At 47.0% G+C, this 10,203-nt stretch overlaps 1 protein-coding gene across 1 annotated transcript; it reads left to right on the top strand.

The window, feature by feature from the left end:
* Window positions 1-2: 2 nt before the first annotated feature.
* On the top strand, window positions 3-9,829 carry EIF2B1 (eukaryotic translation initiation factor 2B subunit alpha). The gene is made up of 9 exons (XM_045778716.2): window positions 3-161; window positions 1,391-1,492; window positions 2,778-2,914; window positions 3,024-3,140; window positions 4,929-5,041; window positions 5,584-5,652; window positions 6,750-6,825; window positions 7,887-8,012; window positions 8,744-9,829. The coding sequence occupies exons 1-9, from the start codon at window positions 149-151 to the stop codon at window positions 8,906-8,908; spliced, it is 918 nt and encodes a 305-aa protein (XP_045634672.2). The 5' UTR covers window positions 3-148; the 3' UTR covers window positions 8,909-9,829.
* The last annotated feature ends 374 nt before the right edge of the window (window positions 9,830-10,203 follow it).

Below are 10,203 nucleotides of genomic sequence, written 5' to 3'. Positions count from 1 at the left end.
GGCCCCGCCCCCAAGGCGCCGGAAGTGGAGTGTGGAGACGTGCTGCGTGCTGTCAGTCTCTGTGGCTGCGAGCCCTCGCGGTCGTGGGAGCCGTCCAGTCGTCGCGGGCTGTCCCGGTCCCCTCGGGCTGCGCGATCCGGAGGGCACAATGGACAGCAATGGTAAGTCGGGCCGGGCCGGGCCTGCTGGGCCTAAAGCGGAGCCGTACGGGGGTCACTCCACCTGGCACGCCCAGGCTGGTCTCTGCGAGAAGTCCCTTTCCAAGCTTAGGCTGCTGGACTGGATGCTGCTTCTAGTCGCGACTCAGTCCCTCTCGCTGTCCCTGTCTCCAGGGAATGGATCCTGAGGGTATCCCCAGACCTTCCTCTCCCAGCGCTTAGCAGTGCCCTCCTCCAAAAAAGGGAGACTTAGACGAGGAGTGCAGATCTCCGCAGTCGTTATTTCCTCATAGGTAAAGTATGAGTAAGATTCCTCGCCTTACTGGATCTGGTACTAGAATTTTTTTTTAAGGTTGTATTTGATGTGCTCATCTAATATGGTTATCAAGGTGTTTTATTAAGTGAAACACAAGGGCAAACTGACATATGATACTTCTCATTTAAAAAAAAAATAAGGATGGACCTCTGCATATATATGTACATATGTAAGTAGGTGAACAGGCTTGAATTGGCACAGACTGTCTGGACAGGTGGAGGGAAAACTGATAAAGTGGTTGACTCTGGGATTTTCTGCCAGGACTTGTAGTCAAGGATAAGAAGGAGGATGACCTTCCACCATCAGGTGGTGGTGCTTAAATTTTATGCCTTTCTGCACAGATGGGTTTTTCAAAAATGAGAAAGTTTGTAAATAAATACTACAGTGGTGTCATCTCTATTCCCATCAACATTTATAATGCCCCTGAAGCCAGACACCCTGAAAAGAAAATATTTTTAAAATTAGTTTGCTTCTGGGATGCCTGGGTGGCTCAGTCTGTTAAGCATTTGCCTTTTTTGTTTGTTTGTTAAGATTTTATTTATTTATTTGACAGAGAGAGAGACAGCCAGCGAGAGAGGGAACACAAGCAGGGGGAGTGGGAGAGGAAGAAGCAGGCTCCTAGCAGAGGAGGGACTAAGCCACCTAGGCACCCCTAAGCATCTGCCTTTAGCTCAGATCATGATCTCAGGGTCCTGGGATCGAACCCCACGTTGGGCTCCCCACTCAGCAGGGGTCTGCTTCTCCCTCTACCCCCCACCTTGTGTGTGTGTGTGCCATCTCTCTCTTGCTCAAATAAATAAAAACTTAAAAATAAATAAAATTAGTTTGCCTCTTAAGGTCAACAGTCATTGAAAAGCTCTCTAGTCTTACATACTGCTAAATGAATTTGATGAATCACTTTTTTCTCTCTCCGCAGAGTTAATTGAATACTTTAAGTCTCAGATGAAAGAAAATCCTGACAAGGCCTCAGCAGTAGCTGCCATCGGGACTTTGCTGGAGTTCTTGAAGAGAGATCAAGGTGAAGAGGGTCATATTTGAACACTCTGGGTGTTAGGAAGTCCTCTAGTAACTCAGAAGTGTAGAAAGTTGGGGTGCCTGGGTGGCTCAGTCGGTTAAGCATCTGTCTTTGGCTCAGGTCATGATCCCATGGTCCTGGGATCAAGCCCTGCATTGGGCTTCCTGCTCAGCAGGAAGTCTGCCTCTCCCTCTCCCTCTGCCCCCTCCCCTGCTTGTGCACGCATGCATGCATGCCCTCTTTCTCTCTCTCAAATAAATAAGTAAAATCTTTAAAAAAAAAAAGTGTAGAAAGTGAGACTGTGTGTGGGCCTACTTGAGTTAATGCAGCTCCAAGTTCAACTTCTGCTTCATTTCAGTCTTTTGACTTGGAAAGAGCCCACCAGTTATCATTAAATGGGTCCCCTTTCATAAGTGAGATACACTTTGAATCAAGAGTGACCATATTATATCAAGCTGACCATGAAGCTTAAATTATAGTAATAGTTCAGCTTTGTAAATGTTTATTGAGCTTCTGTCTTATGCCAGAATTTTTGCAGTTGCTACAGAGTGTTCCAGAATTCTAGTATTAGTATTATTCATTATGATTGCCTACTCATTCGGGCATCCTAAATGTAAATTTCTTGGTAGAACGTATGTCTTTTATAAACGAGATAACAATAAAAATAATAGTAATAATAATGCCTTCTTTAATCCAAAGTGCTGGCCTAGAGACATGTGTCTCTAAGACAACTTTCAGTGTCTTCCCATGGTACCTACAATAAAACCCAAACACCTAAGCCTTGCCTACACCGTTTCTCAGACCTCGTCTGCCGCTTCTGCTTAATATCCTTCCATGCCATCCCTCACTAAACTGCGTCACGTCAAGTTTGTTCCCATCTCATGGTCTTTGTGTAGTTATAGTCTGCACCTATACCTTTCCCACTGGATCTTTATGTGGCCGGATCCTTTCTTACTCAGGTCTCAGTTTAAATGGCCTCCACTCCAGAGGCCATCCCCGTTAGCTCTTTCCATCCCTGTTAGCTCAGCCCCACGTTTCTCATCATTCTGCTGCTTTCTGTCCTCATTCGGTCTGTAACTTGTGTATTTCTTTGTGTGTTTGTTTATTGTCTGCCTCTTCCACTAGAAGGGGAGTCCCGTCAGAGCAGGGACCCTGTCTGCTCACTGGTGTGTCTCTGGCATACAGGATGCATCCAGTAAACACTGGTTGAATAAGTGTATGAATCACAGACCCACCAAGGGGCTATGATACTAACCTGAACATCGCATTCCTCACGTGATCCATCCAGGGGAGACGATCCAGGGCCTGCGAGCGAATCTCACCCGTGCCATAGAAACCCTGTGTGAAGTGGACTCCTCCGTGGCCGTGTCCTCTGGCGGGAAGCTCTTCCTGCGCTTCATCAGCCTGACTTCGCTGGAATACTCCGTAAGCCCTGCCCTCCTTTCGTTACCTTTCGACTCCTGTGTTTGGTGCAGGTCTTCTCAGCTTTACCTGGATCTCTGCTTTACCCCTCATTTTGCTGTTTTCTTCCTAGGATTACTCTAAATGTAAAAAAATCATGATTGAGCGGGGAGAACTTTTTCTCAAGCGAACATCCCTATCGAGAAATAAAATTGCAGATCTGTGCCATACTTTCATCAAAGATGGGGCGGTGAGTAGATTTTCTCATGTGTGGTAGTTGGGAGCAAGGACTTTGGACTTAGACTTCCGGGGTAAAATCCCTCTTCTGCCACTTACTCGCTGTGTCACCTTGGACAAGTTACTTAACCTCTCTGTGCTGCAGTTTTCTCATCTGTTAAATAAAGGTAATACCAGTACCTCCCGCATCAGGTTGTTGGAGGAGGAGGTATTGAGCTGATCTAAGGACTCTGTACTATGCCTGGCACATAGGAAGCACAGTACAACCGTGTAGGTGTTATTACAGAGGCTGTCGCATTAAACAGGCCAGGAGGGGTGCCTGGCTGGTTCAGTCAGAAGAGCGTGCGACTCTTGATCTCCGGGTCGTGAGTTCGAGCCCCACGTTGGGTGTAGAGATTACTTAAATACAATAAATAAACTTTGAATAAAATAAAATAGACAGGAAGAGAAAAAAGCACTGGGACAGCATGGATGATTCTTGATTTAATAACATGTCTTTACCAAAGAAGTGTTTTCATTATCGGGTACATACTAAATCGAAACTAAATCCACACCTAACAGCTGTTGGAAATGGTTCATACTGACGGGTCCTCCCAGTGAAGGTCGGCGCTGGGCTGGGATGTTGTCTTTAATTTCATTTTCAGTGCTATTTCAGAGACGCAGAGCTGCCAAGGGTTTCTAGGTGAAGTGAGGACGGGAGCTGCAGGTTAAGCCAGTCCCCCAGCAAAGGGGCAGTAAAACTTTTATGATGTCTCTCCCAGGCATCCCTCTTCTGCCACCCAAGCCTCCACGGACCATAAAATTCTTTACTTGCGTCTTGACTCTGAAATCTTGTCCTCTGTTTTATTATCCCCTTTCCAACCTTTGAAGTGTGTTCTTCACGAAATGACATATAACAGATGTGAGTGGAACTTGTACAAAAGCCAGTCGCGAACAAAGCTGCTTTTGGCCCCATGGAGGCAAGATTGTGACTGCCTCTCGCTGAGGCCTTCTCCTTCCGCCAGGCTCCGCGCTCAGCACCGTGCAGGTCTCACGTGCCCTGGCGCGTGTGAATGTGTTAATGCCCACGTGCAGCAGCACGGCCCACCTTGGAACCTGCGGATGAGCCACCTGGGGATCTCATTCAGTGCAGGCTCTGACTTAGCAGGTCGGGGGCGCTGAGAATCTGCATCTCGAACAAGCTCCCAGGCGACGCAGAAAGGCACTAGGGCGCTCTGTCCATCCATTTCGCATTATACAGAACCACAGAGTCTGTCGTGGCAACAGAGCTGCAGTGAGTGTCTGCCCATTGTGTCTGGCCCACAGATGGGGTGTGTTTACCCCCAAATGGTGTTTGTAAATAAAAAAAAAAAGAATTAGTTGGCCAACACTTCTTTCTTGGATTTTCAAGAAAAAAAAATCTGGCAACAGTGGGACCATGTGACAACAGCTGGAGCTTGGTCTCTCCTCTTTGCTGCCGGCCCCACCTGAGCTGCCGCTTTTCTTTCTGTGACCTGCTCCGTACCTGCGGGCCTGAGTGTGCAAACCATGTCTTAGAAATAGGAAAGCCAGCCCAAAAGAACCGAACAGAGCCTTCAGATGGAAAGGCTTTTGTACCTTGCGAGCAACACCACATGGAGATTCCACTCCTGCAGCTGCTGTGGGAAGAGGTGACCCACAACAGATGGGTCTTTCTGATTCCAGTCGATTTGTGAGAGAGCATGGAGAGAAGCGGGGGTACCGGGAGGGGCACTGGCATGGAACAGCACGCAGGTGATCCCTGCCAGGCTTGCCCTCTTGACGGGGCTTTCTTGGTCCGCAGAGAATATTAACTCACGCCTACTCCAGAGTGGTCCTGAGAGTCTTAGAGGCAGCAGTGGTGGCCAAGAAGCGTTTCAGTGTGTACGTCACAGAGTCGCAGCCTGACTTATCAGGGCAAGTATCATTCCATTTGGTTATGGGCCCAGCAGTCATTTTGAGCACAAACGAAGGATTAGAACCTGTGTAGGGAGTCCCAGAACATCCCCCCCGACTGGCCACTCAGCCTTGCCTTTGTGCCTTTTCCTGCCCCCAAAGAAAAGTCTCTGTGAATTGGCAGTAGGCCACCGTACAGGATCTAGGGTGTTTCTTTAGTAGTTAAATTGGAGGAACAGCAATAAATATGTCAATGGAAAGATTTTTATCAAGGAGTAGATAATTCACATCTCCATCCAGAAGATAATGAGAGAAAAACTCTCCTTTTTTGCTGAATTTGCATCTTTTACCCAGAGTCCCTAAGAAGATAGTTTTCCTGAAACACATATTTTCTTCTAAACAACCCAAATTCTTGTTTCCTTAGTCCAGAGTGTTGGGATGTGCCCCTTAATCCCTGAACATGAACTGAGTTTCAAGCTAATGTGATTTACCATTGTCCAAATTAAGTGACTCATCCTACTTTCTTGGACTCTCTCTAATGTTTTCCAAATGTCATTTTCCAGTAAGAAAATGGCCAAAGCTCTCCACCACCTCAACGTCCCTGTCACCGTGGTCTTGGATGCTGCTGTTGGGTAAGTTCCCATCTTCCCTGAGCACCGTTATTTGTCATCACCCACTCCCGGGATTGGCTTGGAGCAGGGTTCCGGATTGAAGGTTTGAGTCCCATTCATAAAACTGCACTGGGTAGTGTTCTGCCTCCAATTTGACGGCTGCATTAAACTAGGAGACGAGCTGTAGGGTGTTGCAGAGAATGGGAGTCATTTATGTAGTCTTATGGTGCATTTTATCTTTTCTTGAAGGTTTTATTTATTCATTTGTCAGAGAGAGCACAAGCAGGAGGAACAGCAGGCAGAGGGAGAAGCAGGGAGCTTGATGCTGGGTTCGATTCCAGGACCCCGGCAGACGCTTAACCGACTAAGCCACCCAGGGTCCCTTATAGTGCATTTTAAGAGCAAGGTGCAAAAGTCAGGTTAGGGTCAGCACACATAATCAGTGTTCCCGCCTCAGAGAAAGGCCTAGGCTGTCCTCAGCGGCACTCTGGGATTCTTTGACTTACCCGTGCAACTTTGCTTCTAAAACTGAGGACACACGTTCTGAGAATTGTCAGTGTTACCTCACAAAAGAAAACAGGACTAAAGGTCTCTCGGAAAAAACACGTAAGGCAGATGATTAAGGAAATTAGGAATGCGTTCAAAAGGAAGCATTTTGAAGAATTCTACTTAATTGCTCATTTTCAAAGGTAAATTAGCCTTCACCTGAGCTGAAAGAGTCTTGAATTAAATAAATTTTCTTTCAACTTCAGATCACAACAGGTTTTTAAATTTTTGTTTCGTTTGTCTTGAAGTAGATCAGAAAGTAGAGCGTAGCACGCATAGTGAGGATAAATGCCGGGTCATGAAATTCCATCCGTCACTACACCCGCACGAGTGTGTGTGCTGGGCGGCCGCATGGAGGGCACGTTTACCACGGGGCTGTGATCACAGCGCGTTTTCATGCCCGTGACGGCAGAACTAACAGTGCCCAGGGTCGTCTCATGGGTTAAGTGCTCTTTTGAAGAAAATAACTTGTAAGAGGAATGTACGGTGGTGAAAATGGAATATTAATCTTTGCAGGTGATGCTGCTACTCGTAAGAGCCAAGAAAAGCATAATTTTTTTAAATTTCTTTAGCTATATCATGGAGAAAGTGGATCTTGTCATAGTTGGTGCTGAAGGAGTTGTTGAAAATGGAGGGATTATCAACAAGGTAAGAACATCCATTCTCCACAGCCCCTTGCTCCAGGCAGGGAGGGGTCGCTGAGCCACATCCTGGCGGTACCGGACCATGTTATCACTCATCCAGCCCCACGTAGCCTCTGGACGTCACCATCGCAGAGAATTGTCTCCCAGTCCCCAGAGGACACTACAGCGGCCAAATTTGAGTCATATTTCTTTGATCTATAGGAATCATGAAAAGGAGGTTTATCTTTTCTCAAAACATGTTTTAACTGGAATTGGGTTTGGTTGTTGGGTTTTGTGGTTTTTTTTAACTGGGCATATTTGACATCAGTATAGCATGGTGTTAAAATTTCTCTGTCCATTGCTTAACATGGAAAGATTTCATGATCACTTGTTTCTTGTGGCTCCTGGTGGAACACATATAACGTACAGTCATCACGTGTGCAGTTCGGGGGAGTGATTTCACGCAGCGCATTTTCGAAGCCCATCTTTGCTGTACAGTTGTCCGCACACCATCCCTTTTTATGGCTGAGCCATGTCCCATTGTGCGCAGGGAGCACATTTGTTCGTCCACCGACTCCTGTCCTCTTGAGTCATTCCTACATTTCGGCTCTTGTAAATTATGCTACTACAAACATGGGTGCACAGGATCTGTCTGTTCGCAGTACCTGAGTGGAATTTCTAGGTCACGTGGTAATTCCGTGTCTAGCATTCCGAGGACCCACCAGACTTTTCCATAGTAGCTGCACCATTTTCTGTTCTCCTCAGCACCGTACAAGCATTGCAGTCTCTCTGCATCCCTGCCGACACTTGTAATTTGGGTTTTTTAACTAGAGCCATGCTAGCAGATGTGAAGTAGTGTGTCGTTGTGGTTTTGACTTGTGTTCGCCTGACGACGAGGGTCTGGAGCATCTTCTGAACATGTGTGTATTGGCCATTTGTTTATCTTTAGAGAAATGTCTATTCTGTCGTCTTTTTCTAAAAGATCTTCTGTAATTCCAAAGCTAGATTTACATATATTATGTTCACTCACACACTTTCAAATATGCTCTAAGATCTCATCCTTCTACGTTTTCTCTTACTTTCCAGATTGGAACCAACCAGATGGCCGTGTGCGCCAAAGCCCAGAACAAGCCTTTTTACGTCGTGGCAGAAAGTTTCAAGTTTGTACGACTCTTCCCACTAAACCAGCAGGATGTCCCAGACAAGTTTAAGGCAAGAGTTTTTTTTTACATATTTGAAGGGGTATTTGAGTCTATGTTGAAAGCTTTGGGAAGAAGCAGGGTAAGAATATTTCAGTAAGTTACTCCCCTCCCATCACTAGTTTCTCCAACGCGTGGGATACAAAGATCATTTGTTGGCTGAGCTCAGACTCAGAAAGTCCCATTTGTCCCCAGAACTTGGTCTCTCTTAGGCACGAGAGGGAAAGCTGATGTTTCAGTCCAAGCTTTGGAGGCCACTCTCCGGGCTCAGTCCCCGTCTCCCCCGCTTACTAACCACCCTGCCTGGGGCAGTGCGCTCATTTTATGCTCTGAACTTGAGTCATCTGTAAAACGAGATGAACATGCATTCTGAGCGTGACGACAGTTCTGAGATAACCCAGGAGAAAGGCTTGGTCTGTGCCAGGCACATAGTAAGCTCTCCGAAAAGACTTGAAATTGTTATCTTGAGAGGTTTGGAGCCGTGAATCCAGCACACCAGTGAGGGCAGACACGGTTTGGGTTCTTCATTAAAGTGAGGCCATCGGCCGGTAGGTCGCCATCCTCTGGCTGCCCCACGCTGCCCTCTGCCCTCCTCGCCAGCGTGCCGCCCAGCTGGCTTCCCCCTCGTCCAGGGAACACTTTCAGGTAGTAGCTAGTAGCACAATGATTGCTCAGGCCCAGCCCATACCACTTCTGAGCCCTGGGCGTGTGGGGAAAACCAACACGTGTTTCCTGTCTCCTCAGTATAAGGCAGATACTCTGAAGACAAAGCAGACCAAACAAGATCTCAAAGAGGAGCACCCGTGGGTCGACTACACCTCCCCTTCCTTAATAACACTGCTGTTTACAGACCTGGGGGTGTTGACTCCCTCAGCAGTCAGCGACGAGCTCATCAAGCTATATCTGTAACTGCTGGATCCTTCCCTGCCGGCGCACAGCTGATGTACTTGGGGCAGAGTGAGTAGCCTCTTCACCCCTCCGTGAGCCGGACCATACGGAGTTTTTTTTTTTTTTTTTTTTCCTTTAAAGATTTTATTTTTAAGTAATCTCTACCCCCAATGTGGGGCTCGAACTCACAACTCCTGAGATCAAGAGTCACATGTTCCACTGACCGAGCCAGCCAGATGCCCCTAAAACTGAATTTTTTTTTAAATGAAGGCTTAGGTACTAAGGACCTAAAACCATTAAGACTTGGAAGATTTTTTATCCATTTCAGCACCATCTTAAATGTGTTCATGGTTTCCCTAAAACCCAACCTGAATTGTGTTTATGGTTTCTAGATACTTTCCAGTTTCCAGAAATACAAGTTAGATTATTGGCTACTTAACCAATGGAAGACGTGCCCAAGCCCACCCCTCCCTTTCCTGCACTCCAGACTGATTTGCCAAAAGCATCGATTAGAGATGCAGGCCTGAAAAATCAGGTGCTCCCACCTGCAGCCAGGTGCCCCTGCAGGAACCAACAGCCGCCCAGGACACGTTACAAATGGTGCCCATTATGAGAAAGGCAGGAAACCCAGGTGGAAGTCACATCAGGCTTCCAGTGGTGACCACGAGCCTGGGGCTGCCACCCCCTCATCAGGATTGGGACAGACCGGAGGGAAACCACCAAGAGAACCCAAGGAAGGCAGAAACAACATTTAGCAGGAGTAGCCTCCATGGCTCAGCACATAGGAAGACCTTCCAGAACATCTGTAAACTGAAGTCTGCATCTGTGGAAGATGCGAATTTCCTTTAAACGTGTTTGCTCCTGAACAGCTTTTTAAAAATTGTACTTGGGGACAAATTCAGCATCTTTTCAAATAAATTATGTGAGAGATTTTGATATGGTGTTTTATCAGTATTGAGCGCTGAGGCCCAAAGGTATTGGCCATCTTGGTGAAGACAATGCAGCCACATTCACACACTCAAGACACTCCATTGGAAGGAAATAGTTCATTCAACACAAAGCATAATTTTTTTCCCTAGAATATGACTTGCTTCCTTCCCTCCTAAACTGGTGATGGGGATGATTCTTCAAAAAGAAGAAAACCCCAGGGGCGCCTGGGTGGCACAGCGGTTAAGCGTCTGCCTTCAGCTCAGGGCGTGATCCCGGCGTTATGGGATCGAGCCCCACATCAGGCTCCTCCGCTGGGAGCCTGCTTCTTCCTCTCCCACTCCCTCTGCTTGGTTCCCTCTCTCGCTGGCTGTCTCTATCTCTGTCAA

This window comes from Ursus americanus, chromosome 30 (assembly GCF_024610735.1).
Source record: "Ursus americanus isolate L20-20 chromosome 30, mUrsAme1.1.p, whole genome shotgun sequence".
NCBI lineage: Eukaryota > Metazoa > Chordata > Mammalia > Carnivora > Ursidae > Ursus > Ursus americanus.
Note: the sequence above shows the minus strand (reverse complement) of the source record. Positions and strands in the feature narration are given on the sequence as shown.

Bases quoted from the DNA above. Each gene is read 5' to 3' on its own strand.
- EIF2B1 (XM_045778716.2), top strand. The intron at 1,493-2,777 runs GTGAAGAGGGTC...TGATCCATCCAG, and splicing joins GTTCTTGAAGAGAGATCAAG to GGGAGACGATCCAGGGCCTG. The intron at 5,653-6,749 runs GTAAGTTCCCAT...AAATTTCTTTAG, and splicing joins GTCTTGGATGCTGCTGTTGG to CTATATCATGGAGAAAGTGG.